The sequence below is a fragment of the Odocoileus virginianus genome, chromosome 31 (assembly GCF_023699985.2).
Source record: "Odocoileus virginianus isolate 20LAN1187 ecotype Illinois chromosome 31, Ovbor_1.2, whole genome shotgun sequence".
Lineage (NCBI taxonomy): Eukaryota > Metazoa > Chordata > Mammalia > Artiodactyla > Cervidae > Odocoileus > Odocoileus virginianus.
Window position 1 is genome coordinate 15288999 of NC_069704.1, and position 22593 is coordinate 15311591.

The 22593-nt window shown below is 43.5% G+C and overlaps 1 protein-coding gene across 6 annotated transcripts in view; it reads right to left on the reverse strand.

Moving 5' to 3' along the window:
• ZNF462 (zinc finger protein 462) overlaps window positions 1–22593 on the reverse strand; it is a 149213-nt gene that overhangs the window by 21605 nt on the left and 105015 nt on the right. For all 6 annotated transcript variants that reach the window (XM_070459345.1, XM_070459342.1, XM_070459344.1 and 3 more), the window contains 3 exons: window positions 18118–18385; window positions 16132–16268; window positions 6223–6446 (listed from right to left, as the gene is read on the reverse strand). In XM_070459345.1, the coding sequence (XP_070315446.1) occupies window positions 6223–6446; window positions 16132–16268; window positions 18118–18385 (629 nt within the window). The remainder of the gene's footprint in view (window positions 1–6222; window positions 6447–16131; window positions 16269–18117; window positions 18386–22593) is intronic.

Below are 22593 nucleotides of genomic sequence, written 5' to 3' on the forward strand. Positions count from 1 at the left end.
CTATGGTTCTGCCAGGCACATCCCTCTGAAAAATTACCATACCTTCTGCTTATCTACCTCTGATTTATTTTGTCTTCCAAAATACATGAAAGAAGCAGGTCTATGGTTGACAAATTCAAAAGCAACTAACACGAGGGAGAGCAGAGATGAAATGACAATCTTTTGGAAAGACTTCAGCTTGCAGGAACCCATGGAGATGATAAAGCTAGAATGCTAGTACTTAGTTCAGAAAGTAAACCCAGTTCAAAAAAGCATGGCCTAAGGTGTATTTTATGATTTGGAATTGGTGAAGGTTCTTCTTTTATTTCTTCTCATTTCCTTTCCTGGAAACAAATATTTGATATTACTTTTTTGCCATCATGGATTTCACTGGTCCAGAGAATGGAACAGTTTTACTGGAATAAGTAAAACATTGGCGATTCCTCCTAAGCTGAATGTTCTGCTGCTTCCTTCAAAATGACAAAAAGTAAGAGATATGAGTTCCTTAGAGTTCAGCCGCCTGAGGCTCCATTTGTATAAAAAATTAAAAACATTTCAAAGTAAATTCAATTAGTGAATGTGTATTGCTTGAATAGACTATTCTTCTAAATTTAATATAGCGAACATGACAATTTTACGAGCAAACCAAGTTAGAGATAATATATTTTTATGTTCCTTAAACTAGCAAAGAGACTTCAGAACCATAAAGAACACTAACAAGGTATCGCAGATACTTAAACTTTCTTCAAAGAAAAATATACGTGTGGTTTTCCAAATGTGAGAAGTGTGAGGTTTGGTTTTTTTCATGACTTCAAGGTTCCTAGAAATGTTACATCTTCATCTTGCACCAGCATTGCTAATAAATGGCACTACTGGCATATAATTTCATTCTGTGTGTGTGAGTGTGTGTGTGTGAGAGGGAGGAACACAAAGAGAGATTGAAAGGATAGAACAGTCCACTCTGAGAAGACCTTGTGAGATAGAAAAAAAAGGGGGGGGGGGGAGTTGAAGGATGAAAAACTAAAATTCCAAATAGCCTGTACTGTTTACTTTAGATTCCAAGAGATTACAAGTAAGATTCACGGTGCAAAGATAAAGATGGAGGAAGACAAGATTCTGTGTCACCTAAAAAATGAAGGTGCTAAAACAAATAAACAGAAAAAAAAATGAAAGTACTGATTGTCACTCCTTTTCTATTTCACTTTCGCATTCTGAGGATAAACACAGCAGTGTAAATACAAGGCACTTGAGAGTTTGGTTCTTCAATGGAATGGTTTATTTGATTTCAGGGATCCTTTCTGCTGAACTAGTATTCTGTCCAGTCCATGAAATGATACAGTCTGACATCTTCAGAGACATTCCTTAGGTTTACAAACTTTGCAGGCAGAATTCAGGAGTCCAGTTTTGATTGTCCAGTTCTGTTTAAAGAACTCCTGTGACTGAAAATACATCCCACAGTGTCTTTTAGTTTCTTGTATATATTCTCTCCACCACACAAAATCACCTAAAGCTACTCGTGGAAGAATGTAATGAGCAACACACTCAACACATCATTCCACTAGAAAAGCAAGTACACCTCAGTTTAGAACCAACTGCTACATCTTTTGCACGTTTTATTTTTGACAGTATACACATTCATCTGGATCTCTGTATCTTTATAGATCTATCTGTTCTCAAGATCCACCTTTTAAGAAGACTGCAGAAAATGAACATGTACTGAAGGCTGACCATGTGTCATCTCATGGGGAACTTGCATATCTTAGGTACTGAGGTATAATTACCATAAAATTAACCTATTTGAAATAAACATTTCAATGAGTTTTAGTAAACGTATGCACTGGTATACATATACTGGTATCTTCTATTACTCTAAGAAGCATCCTCATACCATCTGCCATCGATCTCTGCTCCAAGCCTCCAGTCCCAAACAGCTTCTGATCTGCTTTGTCTTCTTAATTCTGCCTTTTATAGAAATCGCACATCTAGTATTTCGTGTCGGGCTTTGGGCTTCCCTGGTGGCGCAGATGGTAAAGAATCTGCCTGCAATGTGGGAGACCCGGGTTCCTTCCCTAGGTTGGGAAGATCCCCTGGAGAAGGGAATGGCTACCCACTCCAGTATTCTGGCCTGGAGAATCCCATGGACAGAGGGGCCTGGCAGGCTACAGTTCATGGGGGTCGCAAAAGAGTCAGACACGACTGAATGACTTTCACTTTGTCCGTTTAACATGATGATTCTGAGATTTAGCCACACTGTTAAATGTATCAGTCGCTCATTTCTTTTATTGATCAGTAGTATTCCACTGTCTGGGTATAGCACATTTTGTTTATGCAGCCACTTTATGTGACAGTAGGCTTGCTGGACCAGATGGTAAAGTGTGGGTTTCACTTTTAAACAAATTGACAAAATGCTCCAAAGCAGATGTGCCAGATAACATACCATTCAGCCATGTGTGAGATTTCCAGTTTCTTCACATCCTCGTCAACACTTGATGCTGTCAGTCTTCTTAGTTTTAGCCATTCTAGTGGATGGGTCTTATTAATGGTGAGTCTTATTAAGCATCTTTTCCATGAGCTCATTTGCATATCCTCTTGCATAAAGTGCCTATTCAGAACTTTTTCTCATTTTTAATTGAACTGTTAATCTTATTAATGAGTTGCAAAAGTTCTTTATATATTTTGGTTGAAGTCTTTTCTTATTTATTTTGCAAATATTTGCCTCCAATCTGTTGCTGGCCTTTTCATTTGCTTAATGGTGTCTTCTGAAGAGCAACAATTTAATTTTGATGACACCTGATTTATTGATGTTTTAAATGATCACAGCTATTGTATCATATCTAAGAATTTTTCCCCAAGAGAAATTTGAGTGACACTGTGTTTCTTGTTCAGTCGCTAAGTGGTGTATGAGTCTTTGTGACCCCATGGACTGCAGAACACCAAGCTTCCCTGTCCTTCATTATCTCCTGAAGTTTGCTCAAATTCATGTCCACTGAGTGATGTAAGGGTCAACAATCTCTATTTTCCATATGGAAATCCAACTGAAATACCACTTGCTGAAAAACTATTGTTTCCTGATTACCTTGGCACCTCTGATAAACATCAACTGACCACATATATCAGGATTTATTTCTGAACTTTTTCTTCTGCACTACTGATCATATATCTGTCCTTATATCATTACCATACTTTCTGGATCACTGTAGCTTTACAGTAAAAGTTGCAATCAGGAAGGATGAGTCTTTCAATTTTGTTCTTTTTTCATATTGCTTATGCTATTCTAGGTCCTTTGCATTTCTATATACATTTCAGTGTTGAGTTTATCAATTTCTACCAAAGAAAAAAGCCTACTGAGATTCTGATAGATTACACTGAATCTGCAGATCAGTTTGGGAAGCATTACCAATACTGAGTCTTCTAATCCATGAGTATGGTATATATTACATTAATTTAGTTCTTTTGTTTCTCAATAGCATTTGTAGTTTTCAGCATATAGCTTTTACAGTTTTGTTTATTCTTAAGCATTTTATTCTTTTTGACATTATAAATGAAATTGATCTTCTTAAAATTTCATTTTCAGATTGTCCATTACTAGTGTATAGAAATTTATTATTGATCATATATCCTGCAATTCTGATAAACTCATGAATATTCCAGTAGCTTTTTACATGGATTATTTAGGATTTTCTAACTACAAAGATCACCTTGTCTGTGAACAAAAACAGTTTTATTTCTTCCTTTCTAATTCTTTGGCTTTAATTTCTAATTCTTACCTTATGGTTCTTGACTTTTGTATCTCAATCATTAGCAAACTTCTCTTTAGTACACTGTATATTGACACTTACAGCCTTTTCAGGAATGCTGAAATCAGACTTCTGTATGTCCTTTAAGCGAGGGAATGACCATTTTTAATTAATGCATAATGTCACTATCTATCAGTCAAAAATTCACTTTCAGCAGCTGTCTTTGTTTATAAAACAGTGTTTGGATAATTGTTTAAAAAATCCAAACTGCATTTTGTATTCATCACTTAGAAAAGAAGGGATCATTAATAAGCACAAGTCTCATACACTTAACAACAATTGAGTCAAAGATGAAGATCATTAGGCACGCTGAGAGTGGTGATTCTTTAGCCTCAATTAGGTGCTCATTGGAGTAAGATTAAAGAACCAAGCACAGCATAGTGAAAATACAACACATCAAAGCCCATGTCTAAAATGCAAAGTATAGTCGGTGATTTTATAGTCTATTTTAGGTCTTTAGGAACCATAACTGCCTTTCTGATGGGTGGTTGTTAAACCTGAGCACAGTTCAACTCACAGACAGACTGAGACATGGTTCTCAAAGTGTGGGAGATACCAGGACTTCGTTTAATCTTACAAAATTTCTGAGTAAGGTATGCAAGGATATGCAATTCCCATTTACAGATTAGGAAACAGATACAGAAATTGAAGTAACTTGCTGAAGCAGCTACAGTAAGCGGTGAAGACAGAATTCAAACCTAGGTCTGTGTGGCTCCAGAAGTTCTTAACTGGACTCCTAGTTTCCTGAGTAACCCATTTGCCTGATGCTTATTCTAAAGCCCTCACATTCCCGCCTGCTTCCATATCTGGTACGGTTTCTAGTCTTCTCTGGAGTTCCCCAGTGACTCACAGCTACTATGCAACCAATGGGGAAGAATCTACCTTCCAGGTTTGCTCTGTCCCAAAATACCAGTCTGATGGCTTCAACACTATAATAAAAAGACGTGAGGTGGTAACATAAATAAGACACATGCGCATAAATGTAAACAGCTTAGCTTGACATAGATGAGTGACTTTCCTTTCAGTGTGGGGGCAGAAATGCCAAGGAAGTTTGACTATGAAAGGGCATTAAAATTTGGGGGTATTTTTTTGGTATTAAAAGCTTTTAAGTGAGGTAATTCAGGCTTTTCTCTGCTTTCATTTTGGGGAGACACATTAGAAAATGAATGCATTCCAAAGAAGAGAAGTTAGCAAAACTGCTATTAAATTGTAGGTGGGTGATAAAGCTCAGCCTTCTCTCAACACCCTACAGAAAAATTCTAACCCTTGGGTGTACATGACTCAGACAGGAATCTTTCTAACTTGGGTTTGTTAAGTCCAGAAAAGAGGAACTGTATTTCCACTGACAGTATACAGCAAGAAAAAGGAAACAATATCAAAAGTCCTTCTCATTGTACCTTAAGTAAACACTCACTAGATGTTTGGGATTTGTTGGTTAATTACAAAACATTTGAATAGGCTCTTCTCATGAAACAAATACTATACTAATCATACTCCCTGCCGCCCCCCCACCCCCACCACACACACTCCCCAAACTCTGGACAATATACAAAACCAGAAACAATGGTCTTAATCCCTGCTATGTTATCCTCTGAGAAGTGAGGAAGCCGCCTGGGATGATCTTACCCTCTGATCAGCAGACTTTTGGAAGATAATTTTTTTCATAAACCCCATATTTTATGTCCTGTACCAATCTGTTCCCTCCTGCAAATATAACACACATCTTACAGTCCTTATAATGCTTAGACATGAACAGCAATGACTTGGAAAATTTCTGTAGTCAGCAATATACTGGAAACAACCTACATGACTGAGGCACTTGCTGGCAGAGCCATCAGAGAGAAGAAGGGGCCAGTGACTGTAGGTCCACAGCCTGTTGCCTAATTTTGTAAATAAAGTTTTACTGAAACACAGCCATGCCCATTCATTGATGTCTTCTCTAGGGCTCCTTTCTTGCTTCAAGGGCAGAGCTGAATTGCTGCCACTGAAACCATCTGGCCTACAAAGTCTAAAATATTTACTACCTAGCCCTTTACAGAAAAAATTTATCAATCTTTGTGATAATACATTTAAACTAATATGGTGAAGTACTCCAGTTAGGGCAAGATGAAAACAAGAAAGAGAAGATCCACTCTTTCATTTAAGGGATCACATACTCAGAATGAAATAAAACAAAGGAAAGTGGGCACAGAAGAGACCCAAAAACATTAAGCAGTGAGATGTGGGGTGTGGGGGGAAGAGCGGCATCATGGATGGTTTTCTGTCCCTCATCTGTGCTCCCATTTTCTAAACTGACCCTACAGGTCATTGATCATAGAATAAACGGAACCCGCTTTAAACCTGATTTCGGCACGCGCATCCGTCCCGCACAGAGCGGCGTAGCTGGGTCCGGCCCGGGCCCTCCCGGCGCCGGCCGGGGCTGGGGGCGGGGAGGCCAGGCCCCTACCTTATGCTCGTCCCGAAGGTGGCTGTCCAGTTCCTCCGTGTGCTTGGTCTCATAGTAGCAGAGCTGGCACTTGTAAGGTTTCAGTTCATTGTGCTTTTCTATGTGCTGCTGGAGGCTCTCGTCACTGGAGCAGGTGAAGGTACACTTATCACAGCGGAAAACTACTCCCTGCAAGTATTTGGACAGTTTGGACCGGCACACTTCAATGGGGACAACCCGCTCTTCTGTGGAAACAAATTGAATACAAAGATGGGAACTTTTACTGATGGAAAGCAGATGCTCTTTCTTGGAAGTATAAGGAAAAATTCCCCCATCCACTATTGAAACTTCTCAAGGCTGCGGGTCTGTGAACTGCACACAGACCTCCTCCCACCCTCCCACCCCGCCCTGAGTCTACAGTCCACTGGGACACGTGGGTGTTTCTAAGGCCAACAGCTCTGCATACTTGATACCCAGAATGACCTATAAATAGGAGTGGGCAGGCTGAAAGGTGCTGGCGGATTTCTGAATGGAGGTGATTAAAGGAGGAGACAAGAATAGAAGTTTCACCAACATGAATGGTTATCAGCAGCAACCACCAGCGCATCTTACTTCCCCGGCAAGTGGCATTTAGGCTCACACAGATGTCCTTAACCACCCCAGCGTTCCTGCCTGGGAAATGCCATGGACAGAGGAGCCTGGAGGGTTAAATACAGTCTGTGGGGTCATAAAAGAGTTGGACATGACTTAGCAACTGAACAACAACAACAAGATGTCCGTAAGGGGGAAGGAAAACGACATTCTTGGAGCACCTATGTGGCACCACTGTATACCTCCCTGGCAGCTCTGTTAGGCCGAAGTTAGTCCCATTTCTGCAAAGTAGTAAAACAGGAACTGAGCTCTCAAGTCCCTCTCCAAAGGTCACAGACTCTGTAACTGCCTAAACTGGGACCCCACCCATGTCTGTCTACAGAACCGCAAATCGGTTCTCTCCCATCATTTCCAATTCCATTCCTGTTTCCCCTTCCAAGACTTTCTCAAGGAGACTGTTTGCCTGTTCTTGAAACCAAAAGAATCTCTAAGATCAAATCTGAAGACAAAGAATCCTGGACACTTTCATTCACTGAAACTCCAACCCCACTTAGGGAAGAGGTCCCGCAGATGAAATGTCTATAGGCAATCTTCCAGGAGAGGTGGGGTGGCAGTGGCGTGGGAGATGTGGAGGATTTGTGCCTTTTCAGATAAATCTGTAATGTGATTGTCACCAAGGGAGAAAATAAAAGAGAGAGGATTTGGGTGCTTTTCCCGTTGACATACCAAATGCTGTAGGGCTGGAAGAGTGTGTGTTCTTGTTTATTTTGTACTCTCTCACCCTTGTGTTTAACTGCTCAAATTAAATTTCACACCAGTCTGCCCAGAGTATCGGCACACGCGCCAGATATCCATAACTGGGATAAAATTAAAATCTGTGCTATTTATGCAAGGATCAAATATAGCATGTGTTTTCATGCTGTGTCTGGATTTCAGAAGACTCTCAAAGTTTACAAATGGACGCACACAACATACACTTATATTATTTAGAAACAGCAATGTATTATTAAGTCAGGAAGGCGCGCTATATCCTCGGTCACCAGGAACAACATTCACAGAGCATCAGAATACTGTGCGCTGAAGTCGCTCGCTCTGGGAGCCCTCCCTCTGGGGCTGGCCTGTGTCTGGCCCTTGGGCCAGTTTCTCCCACCCGAAGGCCTGCCTGCCTCTGAACCAGCACATGCTCACTGCAGGGCAGTCCCTGCCTTCGGCGTCCCTGAATGCAGCGATTAATTGGCCAGCGAGAATGTGGGCAGAGGAAGCGTGGAAGGTTGGTGTCTGCACCATACTCCCGGGAGCTCTAATGCATATGTTATTTTCCCTATACAAAGAGTCAGTCGCTTATTTAGAAATATAAATATTTTTAAACCAAAGTCGCGCAGACAGCTAAGAAACACATGATTATAATGGAATCCACACATTTTCTTAGAATAGCAAATGTTGTAACAGTCTTCTAACCATTCAGTTAGTTCCACGGTTTGGTGTAAATGGGAGGGAAAAAAAAAAGCTTTGGTGTAAACTAATGAGCCTGAAGGAAGCCAGGGCTATGACGGTCGTTCTATGCTTCTAATTCAGGACTTCTCAATAGCAGTGCTACTGATGTTTTGATGCCAGATAATCCTTTCCTCTGGGAGGTTTCCTATGCATTGTAGGATGTATATCAGCACCCCAGGTCTCTGCCCACCAATGCCAGCAGTGGCCCCTCTGACCCATCGTGACAACAGAAAATGCCTCCAGACAGCTGCACCATGAGAAGGCACGATGGACCCTGGTTCAGACACTGCTCCAAGTCAAGTGCCAAGTATTCAGTCCAACCGCCCTGGATGTGTAGACATCAGCAAGCTGGCACCCACGGCAAGACATGGGGGTCCAGGCTGAAGCCAGGAGACTGGCCCCCACACCCTACACCTCAGGCGGTCATGGGGAAGTGTTGATGTGAACTTTTCTGGCACCTTCTTTGAGACTTGCACCCCCCTCCCTTGCTCTCTGTGTCTGTTCCTGATTTATAAAATTTTGCCACTTCAACTGCTTCCCCGCTCTTTCTTTGGCTCTGGCCTGTCCCGCCTGCCCTGCTTCTGTCCATCTCGGTGGAGACGGAGAACAGCTGGCTATAAGTTTCCGCATAACGACGCCTCCAACATCTTGAAGACAGTCATTCAGTTGCTCTCCAGCCTTCCCTTCTCCACTGTAAATAATCACTTCTTTCAAACTTGTTTTTTCTTATAGGTCTCCTTTTCAATTCCTTTAGTTAGTTTTCTCTGCAGTTTCCAATTTCACTATGTGTGTCTCAGTGCACTTTGCACAAAGTCCGGAGCATTCAGAATAATACCTTGGAGGTGAAATTGTAACACTGAATGGAAACGGCCACTCCCACTTATTAAGAGCTCACTAGGTTTCAAGCATGGTTAATGTGTTGGACTCTCTGGGCTACTTTTTATTCTCATAACACCCTGCAAAGTCAGTTTTGAGAGTCTTCAGTGGAAACTGAAAACAGCTCAGTTCAGCTACTTCCTCAAAGTCAGCCCTCTAATTCAGCACGAAGTTGTGGCCTGGGAGCCCGGGTCCGCTGACCTTTGCCTGCATGCACCCTCCTCCGTCTCTCCTATAAAGAACTCTCCAGTCACATCCAATCTGTATGCCGGGCACTTCTCAGCCTTTTATTCTTAATAGTTCAAAATCGCAAAAGCTCTCAGTGTCTAAGGCAACCATTTTTATCTGAATTTCTTTCAAGTATCTACTGGATTTCATAAAAGGTCATTTCCCTGATGACTTATTCTGAAAGGTAAGACTTCCTCATTTCCAAACTAACTACAATAACTCCCAACTCTCTTAGTTATATGGGTTATGGGTGTTAATTTTAGAAAAGAAAGTTACCTTTTTTCCCCGCTTTCTACAAACATGGCTAACAGGACCAAGATAAAAAAAACAAGACAGACTCTGAAAGGCGGGCGAAGGACTGACAGCGTTTTCTGAATGAGGTTATTCATGGTGGAGGCCAGTGAAGGACAGAAGCCGGGAGACTGGACTGTTTCCAGGTAGGGCCTGAGCCCTGTCTTGGCTACGGAAGCTCAGCCACTTGGGGCTTTTCCTACAGGGGGCAGCGACAACTGTGGGTCTTTTCTTGACTTCACACCTCTCAAAATTACCTTGGGTAAGAAATCAAGGCCTGAATCACACTCATTGTGACTCAGCTTCCAGCACTGGCTGCAAAAATATTATGACTTCACCAGTTTTGACTACAAGATAGATCGTGTCTCTCATCTACTCATACTTAAAAGATACTTAAAAGTGCTGCAGCTGGACACAAAACTCGAGAGGTTCCAGCCTGGAGCAGTGCCACCTTAAAGCACGTGGGTGCTAAGGTTCATCAAGAGCCCAGAAGTATGTGCTGGGTGGGAAAATAATCTATAAAATCGCTACTACTAAGGGGGGGGGGGGGTCGGGGGAGAGGGGGTCATTTCTACTAAAAACAGTGAAAAAACCCACATCACTGTGGAGCCCAGAATCACCAAGTAACAATTCTTCCTGAAAGGCAGCCCACAACACACATGGGTTTCCTCCCCACAATGTGCCAGGCGGGTGGCAGCGGTGGGGGGGCTGGGGGTGGGGATTTGGAAGTCACTCATTCCAACCCACTCTGAATGCAGACTGCTGTGGTAGAGGGCTGAGACCCTCGCTGGGCCAAACCAAAGATCTACCTGTTACTCTAACTCACAAACCAGTGACAAACGCTGAGGACCAGAAAGCCACCATCCCCAAGTATAACCATAAACAGGCACATGTAAACATAAGCACAGCAGTTCCTGTAAAAAGTTGTTTTGACATTAGCCAAGCTACCCTCCTCAAGCCAGACAAGAGCTGGGAACTGTACCTTTAACAGGAAGAAGTATGTGATGGGGATGAAGGGAACATGTAATTTCACTGAATAAGATGAAAGACTGTCAATCTCACTGTAGTATTTTTTTTTTCTCAAGAAAAAATGATACTGATCAGATATATGAGGGGAGATTAGTTCCGTTCCAAAAAGATAACCCACCTGCAGGGTTCAGTTATATTTAGCATTTATGTGTGTATTGAGGTTACAGGCTAAGAAACAAAAATTTTAAGTTTATAAGCCAACTGGAGACCAATCTCAGTGATTACACAGCTCCATAATTATAAATATTTGATGAAACTGTTTCATGCCTATAATTCAATTTTTGCCCAATTTCTCAGGTTTGCTATAGGTATATAAGGGACATGCAGGCCAAGCAACACATGAGGCATTCACTGTGCTCCCAATGGTTATAAGAACTCAGTAGAAATGTACTCTGGCTTACTTGGTGGCTCAGACGGTAAAGAATCTGCCTATGATGCAGGAAGCCTGGGTTCGATCCCTGGGTCACGAAGATCTCCTAGAGAAGGAAATGGCAACCCACTCCAGTATTCTTTCCTGGAGAATCACATGGACAGAGGAGCCTGGTGGGCTACAGTCCATGGGGCTGCCAAGAGTTGGACATGACTGAGCAACCAAAAACATTCACGTACTCTGAAACTATTTCTTCCCTCGTTCACTGTCTCTCTTCCTACTAAAGTTCACACTCCTTTGGTGCCCAAACCTTGCCTGACTCTTCTGGCAGTATCCCTAGAGCTTAAAGCAATGCTAGCATGTGGTGGGTGTTCAATAAACATTTGTAACATGAATGAAAACCCTTCCAACATCATACCACTTTCTCCTTGAACCAGAAGCCTCAGGGCTTAATTTTTCCCTGGTTACACTGGTCCCATCATGGTGAACCTCATGAAATGTTGATCTGACTTAAGTTCATGGTTCCTCAAAGAGATGGGTCTATAATCCTTGGCTTTAGTCTCTGCTAAATTAGAACTCACCAGGTGTTTTGTCAGTACCCTGGCTTCCCATCTGTCTACAGAGTAGCATTCTACTCCTGCGATGGGACCAAGCCCTCTTTCATTTGACCGGAATATACCTTTCTAGCCTTGCCTCCTAGTACCTTCTAATTTCACTCTGTAAACACATCTTCCTTCTACTCACCTGGGTGGTTTGTTAAAATTTTCCTTACACTCTGTAATGAGTCAAATGGAGTCCCCAGAAATTAATGTCCACCTGGCTCCTCAGAATGTAACTTTATTGAGACCTGAGGTCTTCACATGTTAGTCAAGATAATGTCGTACGGGATTAGGGTGCGCCCTAAAGTCAGGGTAAGAAGAAGAGAGAACACACACAGACACACACACACACACACGCACACACAAAGAAGGCCATGTGCAAAGGGAGGGAGAGACTGGAGTGATATGGCTACAAGGCAAGGGATGCCAAGCAAAGTCGGGAGCCAGGAGAAGTTGGGAAGAGTCTAGGAAGGATTCTCCCCTAGAGTCTTCAGGGGGAACACAGCCCTAAGAACAACTGCATTTCAGACTTCTAGGCTCCAAAACGGAAAAAGAATCCATTTCTGTTAAGTCCCCTACATAACGAATACACCCACCTCAAGTTTTCTCTGACTGCTGAAATGTTATCATGGATCAGTTTAAAAGCTACCCCCCTCCACCACCTTTCTCTACTGCAAACAGAAATACATCTGCCACTGTCAATCTCCTAGATACTTATCACTCACTATCTTAAACATACTTACGCACACACTTCATCTTCTTGAGGAGGGCAGACTGGCTCAAAGAACCCAGCACGGTATGGCAAGGAACAAGCAAATAATACATGTCTTCTGAATGCATGGGCCAACAGAATGCTCTCTTTTGTAGCAGCCGATGTGATTCCATGGTTATTTCTCATTCAGATCACCCAGGAGTGGAATGAATTCCTTTTTCCTTCTTGCCTATTTAAATACAGCAATTTGTCTGGACAAAAAGCTAAGGAGACTCTATTCCTGCAAGCAGCAGCTTATTCTCAGGGCCAGTTCAGAAGTTGTTTTTCTTGCCATTCATTCCAAGTATTTTAATTAACCAAAGTCTCAGAAAGATCTTTTACTGCAGGCCCCAGAGACCAAAGATGTTTATTCATCCAGAGTAAGGAGAGCACAGGTGCAGATTCAGCCACGTCTTGTTACTCTGAGCTCAGCCCCAACTCAAAACTGCCAGGCAGACACCCACCCAACCCTGTCTTCTTTGTCAAGACTAGCTCCCCACTGAGCCACCATCTTGACTGAGATGGACCCCAAAGCCAGGATGCGGATGGCAGACATGCTATCCCAAAGAGCCCTGCCTCCCTGTGGCTCAGTGGTCCCCGTCTCTGACCCCCAACCTTCAGACGACTCTATCCCCAGACCCAGATACCACAGCCACTGGAATCGACGGAGTGACACCAACCACCTTCCCAAGGGTGAGAGAGTGATGCCTGGTGGGTAAAGGCGTGGACCGGGGTGAGGCAGGCCTGGGATCAGATCCCAGCTGGGTTGTTTATTAGTCATTTGACCTTGGGTAAGATGCTCAATCTTTCTGAACCTGTTTTCTCCTTGTCATCAGGGATAATGGTTAACACCCACCACTTAGGGTTTTGTGAAAATTCCATGAAACGACTCACTGGAAAGTACTCAGCACAGCACCTGCTACCTAAAAAGTCCTCAGTGACAGTAACCATCGCTGTCACTGTGGCTGTTGTCACTATTACAACAGTCCTCAAATACTCATGTTCATTCCAGATTGCGCACTTTCTGACCCCCATGAGGACAAACTCTACACACGCTGATGCTTCTTCTCATATAAATTCTCTCTATAAATCAACAGAAGAGACTGTAAGGAACCAGTGACAGGCAGTACGATGGATGGATCATGGGATCAGAAACCTGGGGCTGACACACAGCTTCCCTGCTCACCGGTCGGGTGACTCTGAACTACTTGTACCCTCACAGGTCCAGCGAGTTCACCACTGTTTTCAGGCTGGGGACAGCATGCACCACTTCATACACAGACCCCTCAGGAGAACCCCCCAGAGAAACCCCTTTCAGGTTCTAGCACCTCAGCCTCTTGAACATTCAAAAGTCTAATGAACACCCCAAATCCAATTGATTCCGTTGTTATCTCCCCCACAGTGGGCCAGAGTCCCAGGGCTGAGACGATAGCCTGCTGCTAACGAGAATGCTGTATCTTGTGGCAGACACCAAAACTCTAGGTGACTGTTCTCATACTTCCACGTGAACTTTCAACTACTTTTTCCTTACTCTGCATTTGCCCCAATCTCCTTTCATTTTCAATCCTACAGTTCTGCACAACTATCTTTAACATATCTTCAATTCTTTGTGAAATGATCCTAAAACACTACACTAAAACAAAGAAAAAATAGTTTTTACCAGCTTCAAGCTTCATATACTACATTTGACTACAGGTCAAAGTATCGTCCCTCCCACTGTGGCTGGATGATGAAGCGGCTATGTGTGAAAAGTAGTGGGTCAGGTGTGGTGTGCTCCAGGCATTAAGTGTTTCTCTCTGCCTTCTCGTTTCCTGGACTCTCAGCTCAGGGAAGGAAAATCAGCGAGCTTGCATTAGGCATCAAGACTCTGATCCCAGCAGGCATGTGTGTGTTTAAGTGTCTGCAGTCACGTCCAATTCCTTGTGACCCCACAGACTGTAGTCCACCAGGCTTCTCTGTCCATGGGATTCTCCAGGCAAGAATACTGGAGTGGGTTGCCATGCCCTCCTCCAGGGGATCTTTCCGACCCAGGAATCAAACTGGAGTCTCCTGCATCTCCTGCACCGGCTGACGGGTTCTTTACCACTAGCACCACCTGGGAAGCTTGATCCCAGCAGGCAGCAAATGGAAACAAGAGACTCCACTGCTCAGGTGGGGTCTTAGAGCTCCTGTCTGCTCCACAGCAGCATGACTCATGGCCTCCTTCCAAGCAGTGGAGGACATGGAGCCCTTGACAGACACATGGGCCCAGGGACCAGAAGCCACGTGACGGAGGCAGCACACCACAAGAGATCCCAGAAGCTCCTGCCTAAACGTTCCTGCACGGTGTGCAGGCGGATGTCCTCGCCAGCAGGCATCTCACGCCTCGAGTCTGCCTGGGGAGAAGGGAGACCTGGGGGTGCTGAAGGTTGATCTTCCCTGGGGTCTGTAGCAGATGTGGGTGACATGTCACAAAAGGCGCCGGCCAAAGGCAGTGGCTCTGGGGAAATGCTGGAAACACTGAAAATGCCCCCCGAATACCCAGTATTTCAGAGCAACATCCCCGCAGGGCAGCAGAAGACACTTAATGCATTTGAGTCACAGGTGGCAAATGCTGAAAAGCTTTCCCAGGTTAGAGGCAAAGGAAGTAAGATAGGCAGAAGGGGAAGAAAGGGAGGGAGGGAGGAAGGAAGGAGAGACAGAAAGGTCAGCAGGTGGAAATAGTAACAGGTACTCTAGTCATCTTTTTCCATCCACCTCTGGCTGGAATCTCTTCCGGACAAAGTATAGTTGTTACATATTTTTCCTTCCATTGCAGAGGGCACATGCTTAATGGTTTTTAATTGGCCAGCAGTAAACTCAGTTCAAAGAAAAAACCTAAAAGAAGTATCCCAATATATCACTAAATGAAGTATCCCAATATATCAAAGAAACCAGCATTTACAAACACCCAAGATGCATCCAAATGAACACACTAGACATTCAACACGCTACCTCAGGGGCATAATCATCATCTCTTTATGGAGAAGAGGTAAAACACAAGAGGCTTTAAAGCCAGAATTTAAACCCAGTCTATGGCGTTTAATATCTATCAGGGTGGGATTTCCTGGCAGTCCAATGATTAAGACTCTGCCCTTCCAATGCAGGGGATGTGGGCTTAGCCCCTGGTTGGGAAACCAAGATGCCACAGGCTGTGTGGCACAAACTATTAAAAAAATAAAAATTAATATATTTCAGGCTACTTTTAGTTTTAGGAATTTTCTCCATCCACTTCAAGGGAAATCCCACATTCTGCTTTGGAGATCATCACTCTGGTCTTCCTTCAAAGAACTGCTTACAACCACAGGGCTCTTCACCTTTTACCATGAGTTCACCCACCCACTCTACTTCTCATTCACTCCCTCCTTAGCAAGGTCGTGAGAGCAGAAGACTCGGGATGTAAAATCTCTCTCTCAGGGGGAAGCCCCGCAGAAGTGTTCACTGCGGACTCCATCACCTTTGCCTCCTTCCAGGTGGAGGAAATCCTCTCAGCAGGAAGATGCCCTTACCCTGTTGGCTGTCCCTGGGGTGACTGCTGTGATTTCTTTTGGGGAGATAAGGGGAGGAACAAGGGACCGGGGCAAAGGTGTTGCTGCCACCTTGAGACAGCTTCCCTCTAACGCCACCTGAGCCACCCTCCTCCCACTCCTTGCATCCCGAGAAAACCAAGCTCAGAAGGTTACCTCGGTGCAGCACAATGTGGTCGATCATGTTGCGTTTGTATTTGGTGTGATAGAGGCAGAGAGGACAGCGGAGATCTTTGGGGCCCTCCTCGGGGACCGCCGAATGCCCGGCTTCCACGTGCATAGTAAAAGCAGATCTGGGAGGGAGCGGGGAGAGAGGCGATGAGTGGGACCCAGATGCATCACACTCACACCCCTTGCCAGCAGTCCTTTGGAGACACCCTGCTGCGGGGGTGGGTTACCCAAACTTATAGTGGTTCATCGTGCTTGCCGAGCACAAGTTCCTCAGTCATTCGGGCAATGACCGAGCACTCTTCTGCAGTGGTCACTTCTTTGGGGGAAATTTTGCTGCTTGTCTGGGCTCAGGGCAAGTTTGAAAAAAAAGAGACTCCCCATTTCACTTTTGAAAATGAGCAGCTGCCTGTTAAAAATATAAAACAAAACCCCTATGAGAATGGATTTCTCATCACGCTTGGAAGGAGAAGCTGGGATGATTCATCAGCTGCCTCGGTGACTCTTCCCAGGGAAGGAGGGAGGGCTGGTTGGTTAGGAAAGCAGGATGGTTGATGACCATGTAAAGACGCTCAGAGCTGTTCTACCAGCTTGAACATGGAGGGTACCAGTGCCTCCCTCGCGCCATCCGTTTCAAAACTTCAAATTTTACGAAGTCTTAAATGTCTCATAAAAATGGATGAAACCCAAAGTTTAATGGGCAAGGTCCTCTTCTTATTAACCTGAGCACCTCTTTCTGGGGAAACATGTACACCTGTCAATGGGCCCTTGTTATCTGAGTCCTTCTCGACATCTCTCAGTTCTAAGGTCACATGCATATTTATCTATAAAACAACTGAACCACATTAACAGTCAGAGATGTTACACATTTTCCATCAAATCCCAGTGACTAAGATGTTGCTGAAAAAGAGACTTGTTTTTCTATCAATTCAAGTTTGGAGGGCTTATGAAGCCCATCCTCGCCAGCCTCTCCATGTGGAGTATGTATTGAAATATTGGAGTGACCTAAAGCCAAGGCCCTGACTGCAACAGGAGCAGATAATAATAGCTTCATATCTGTACTATAGCATCTAATCTCATTATAATAGCTTTCTATGATACAAAAACATTTTGCATTTCCTTTGTGCCAAGCACTTTATGGCTTCATTTATTATTTTCTTACTCCTCACAAGAGCCCTATGAGGTAGATACTATTATTATCTTTATTTTACAGATATGGAACAAGAGACACAGACAGGTTTATTAACTTGTCCAAAGTCACACCATCAGTAAGTGGCAAAGTTGGGGTTCAAACCCAGGCAGTCAGGCTCCATATTCTACACTTGTAATTATGACCCTAAGTGGAATCTCCCAGGACGAGATGAAATCACAGGAGCTTAGATTAAATGAAAGGAAGCACTCCAATCTTTGTTATACTAAGGAGCAAAACTGACTGTGGATTATCTTTCTCTATGTGGGAACAATCTTTCTGTGATTGTTCAAGTTTAGTCTTCCCAGTGTGAAGTCCTGGTTCTCTTTCAATAATATGATCTTAACAAATAAGAATTCTTTACAAGGGTAGCAGAGTGTCACTATCGCTGGATATTCTCTCTTGACTTTGCCTTTGCTTCTGAGAAGACTATTTTTCCCAGAGACAAAATAAAAGGTGGGGAGGTGGAGGGCATAGTTTTCCAAAAGGGAAAACACTCACTGCTTCATGCACTGGGTCAGGGAAATCGTTCACACTCCTCGGGCACCCATTTGCTCTGATTTTTAAACTCACTGGTTCTCATATAGCTCTTCATCCCTTCCCCAAACCCAAAAGCAGTCTCTGGAACTAGCCTCCTTTTGTGAAGACAGGACCCCACTTGTTCATCATCCCTTGGGCAGGGCCTGCCTTGAGCTCCAGATAGAGGAGTGTAAGGGAAGAGTGTAGTGAGGGGCGGAGCAGGCGCAGCCACCTTGTTCCTCAAGGCTGTTCTTTACATCACTTACTTAAAGCCTGTGTAAAAGGAGCAGTCTTTGCACTTGAAGAGCTTCTTCCCTCCGTGCTTGTCCCTGTAATGGCGCCTGATGCTCTGGATATAGCCAGAGGAGAATTCACAGAATTCGCAGTGAAGAATGGCTTCCGTTTTCTGCTCAGCGCCCCCCGCGGCCCCAGAAAGAGGCACAGGGCTCACACGGCTGTTGTTTCTCGCCAGAGCAGCGGACTGATAGTGGTTCAACTGCTGCTGAACATCTGGAGGCTCAGAGTAGGATGAGTCTGTGGACAGACAGCGGAGAATTAGAGCAGACATGGAGGACACAGGGGAGGTTCGACACTTGAAAACCCCTGAAAGAAGTTTTGAGTACTTTTTTTTTTAAGGGGGCTGACTGTGATCCCAGCTTTCATCTTCATTTACATTCTACAACGCATCTCTGGGGAAAGGCAGGAAGCGTCACCTCTTTTAATCTGACTTTGAGGGTTCATGGCATTTAAAAATAAAATTCTGAGGTTAAAGGTTTCAAAGTGAAGGAAGAAAGTAAACTGTTTTTTAAAGGAAATTGCAGTGTGGCAACAGGCTGCCACAGAATACCCGTCCCTGTAGGTGAGATAAATGAGCCCGCATAATGTACACAGGCATCCGCACGAGAAAGAAAAGTAGAAGATGCAGTATCTCCAACTTTGCAGAACAGAATTATTCAAGCCAACCGGAAAAAAAGAAAAAAAAAAAAGGGTCTTCAACAGAAATGCTCAAGCACATGGCACTCACAAATATAAAAATGTTTTATGCCTTCACTGTCAAGTGATTTAAATTTTAAAATATAAAAATCCAATAGTGTTCTCCAGGAATGGATGTTTAAAGCTTAGTCAGCATTAAGATGGAGATTTATTCATAAATCCCATTAAAATGAAATTCCAAACAAGTCTCCCTGAAAGGTATTTGAAAGTTCTGCAATTCGGAGGAAAACGTCGGAAGCGACAGGCACAAATCTTAAGCCTGTGAAGCTTGACTGGCATGCGGTGGGGAAATCTGATGTAAAAGGCAGGTGAGAAAAATCTCAGTTTCCTCTTTAAACAATTTTTTTTAAGTTTAAAAAAAAAGAGAGAAAGTGGGGGTGGGGGGGAATAAAAGGTCTTCAACCTTTTCCCAACACACCGATCTGAAGGCTGAGGTCAGGAATTCACCAACACTGTCATCAGCATTGTCCTGTATAACCTATGGCTACCCATGAAAGACACAAATGGACTCTGTGAATCCCATACAGATGAATTTTAGTGTAACTTTCCTTGAAAAGAAAACAAAGGGCTCTTTTCTTACGCTTTTCAAAAAAGCAGGGGTAAAACAGGACAGAAACTGTACCAGCCTCCTCCTGATTTGATGGACACTTAATTTTCCAAAGTGTGACTCCCCCAGGTGGGACACACGAGGGCTCTGTAAAAACCCACATTTGATGAAACTGGTACCATCCATCCCGTTGGCCTCTTTGAAAAGAAAAACAAAAACAGCGGCTTCCTGTATTGTGGGGCCACCTCCTGTCTTCAAAATACTAAAATACCTTCCCTTCTTGTTTTCTCCTCCCCCTCCTCAATTTGTATTCCTCAGGGTTGAGGAAAAGAAAAAAAAAAAAAACCCTTTGGAAATTGTAAACAAACCTGCCATACACACATACAAATAAAACAAAAGGAAACTTGAACAATATCTCCAAGCCTCCATGGGTTCATTACCAGGTGTAAACCGAAGACAAAGGAAGAAAGAAATGACACAACTGAATTCATTTCACCCGATTCTTTTTATCTCCTTTTTCTTTATTCCTCGACCTTAGCTGATGAACCCACTCAGGATCAGAATAATGCAATTGTCAACTTCTCTTTCTTTCCCTCAATAGCAGGTTTGTTTACCATTTCATGGATTGTTTGAGATGTTTTCTATTTAAGCTCTCAACACTAGTTGCTGTTTAAGACACACACACAATGAAGCAAAAGGCACTCTCTGCCCGCCTCTCTTGTTAACAGGAACGTAAGCTCCTGGGTAAGTACCACCACCCCAGGACCCTGGTCAGCCCTAACCTCTGGGCAGCACTGGTTTTGGCTTGCCTTCCGTTCTGTAGGAAAGAAATTCTGCAACTGACAAGGCCACAGTCAGGTCCAACTGCCCTGAGTTGTCGACCACTCACAAGCCTACCCAGACACCAAATCAAAGAACAGTCCGTTTCTCAGTAAGCAGCCCCCACTGCCTCCATCGTGGGCTTCACAGGTGGCTCAGTGGTAAAAATTCTGCCTACCAATGCAGGAGATGCAGGAGACTTGGGCTCTATCCCTGGGTGGGGAAGATCCCCTGGAGAAGGAAATGGCAACCCACTCCAGTATTCCTGGAGAATCCCATAGACAGAGGAGCCTGGTGAGTTCATGGGGTTGCAAAGAGTTGGATACAACTAAACAACAACTACCTCCAAGACTCAGCACCCGCCTCAGTGAGGCCCACAAGTTAGCACGCATGCTGGCATTCACCTCGGACACAAGACACTGGACAGCTTCAATCCCTTTATAACAAAATCACAAAGTGGCTCCCAATGTGATGATCAGCCAGGTCAATCTGTCTCCCCTACCTTCCACCACCCCTAGTCTAGCACATGAACAACTCTCTTGGGTAAATTTCCCCAAGGGGAAGACATTTGACAATACATTTTTTCTCATTTCTAGGGTCTAAGGCGTATTAACTACTCCATCGCAAAAAAACAAATTCTTCTATTTCCACACCGGTACTTCTGTGATATGAAACTTGAAGAAATAAAAATTCAAGAAGTCGTGGAGAAAGCATTCCAAGAGAGGAAATTCATCACCTGCCTCAAATGGCAGTGTGAAAAGAACAACTCTACACACCTGTGTCATAAAGTTCCTTCTTTCCTGGTTAGAATCAGGTGGACAGGTTTACTTACGAAAATAAGCAGATCCCACACCACTTGGGATTCATTTGAAAGAATGCCAAGGTGACAATTTGGGGGTCTCCTGAGAGCTTTACTGTCCTCTCTTGTGCCAAGACACACTCTTCCTTGCTCTCACTTGGAGTTTGTGAATAATACAAACTTTAACACTTCAGGCACTAAAGCGATGAAGATCTGAGTAGGTCTGATTTCACTTATCCCAAAAAAGTCTACCTGCCGAGCTACATAAAATCACAGTTTGTTTGCGAGGCCCGGCCAGAAGAGCAGAAGAGGGTGGTTTCGTGCCCAGTTAGAAAGATAAATAGATTGTTAGCAGTGAAGGGTATGTCACATATGTTAAAAATCATCATTAAGACTATTTTCTTTCATTCCAAGCTTAAGAAAGGAAAGTAAAAAAAGAAACCCTGTGCTTGCTCGGAGGGCCTGACTTGCGGTCACGGGAACATATAGCAGGTGAAGCACAGGAGAGTGAATCCAGAGAAAAGCCCTGTACTCAACTGTAGGCCACACAAGTTCCATCTTTACCCCTGGCATGGCCAGAAATATCTACAATGGAACCAACATCCAAGAGGGTGTCAGTCCATCCATTCTTAATCCAACCCTGAGATGTGCAGTTCAGCAAAGAATGCTGGTCTCTGACTTGTGACTATTTATTTATACACAGAGTTTGTAACACCTCCTCAGATGATGATTTTGTCTTTTTGAGGTCTTACAAATAGCTGAGAAAAGAAAAGCAGCAAAAGGCAAAGAAGAAAAGGAAAGATATATCTGTTTGAATGCAGAGTTCCAAAGAGTAGCAAGGAGAGATAAGAAAGCCTTCCTATGTGATCAATGCAAAGAAATAGAGGAAAACAATAGAATGGGAAAGACTAGAGATCTCTTCAAAAACACCAGAGATACCAAGGGAACATTTCATGCAAAGATGGGCACAATTAAGGACAGAAATGGTATGGATCTAACAGAAGCAGAAAATATTAAGAAGTGGTGAGAATACACAGAAGAACTATACAAAAAAGATCTTCACGACCCAGATAACCACAATGGTGTGATCACTCACCTAGAGCCAGACATCCTGGAATGCGAAGTCAAGTGGGCCTTAGGAAGCATCACTATGAACAAAGCCAGTGGAGGTGATGGAATTCCAGTTGAGCTATTTCAAATCCTAAAAGATGATGTTGTAAAAGTGCTACACTCAATATGCCAGCAAATTTGGAAAACTCAGCAGTGGCCACAGGACTGGAATAGGTCAGTTTTCATTCTAATCCCAAAGAAAGACAATGACAAAGAATGTTCAAACTAACACACAATTGCACTCATCTCACAAGCCAGCGAAGTAACGCTCAAAATTCTCCAAGCCAGGCATCATCAGTATGTCAACAGAGAACTTGCAGATGTTCAAGCTGGATTTATAAGAGGAACCAGAGATCAAATTACCAACATCCACTGGATCACAGAAAAAGCAAGAGAGTTCAAGAAAAACATCTACTTCTGCTTCATTAATTATGCCAAAGACTTTGACTGTTATGCCTAGATCACAACAAACTA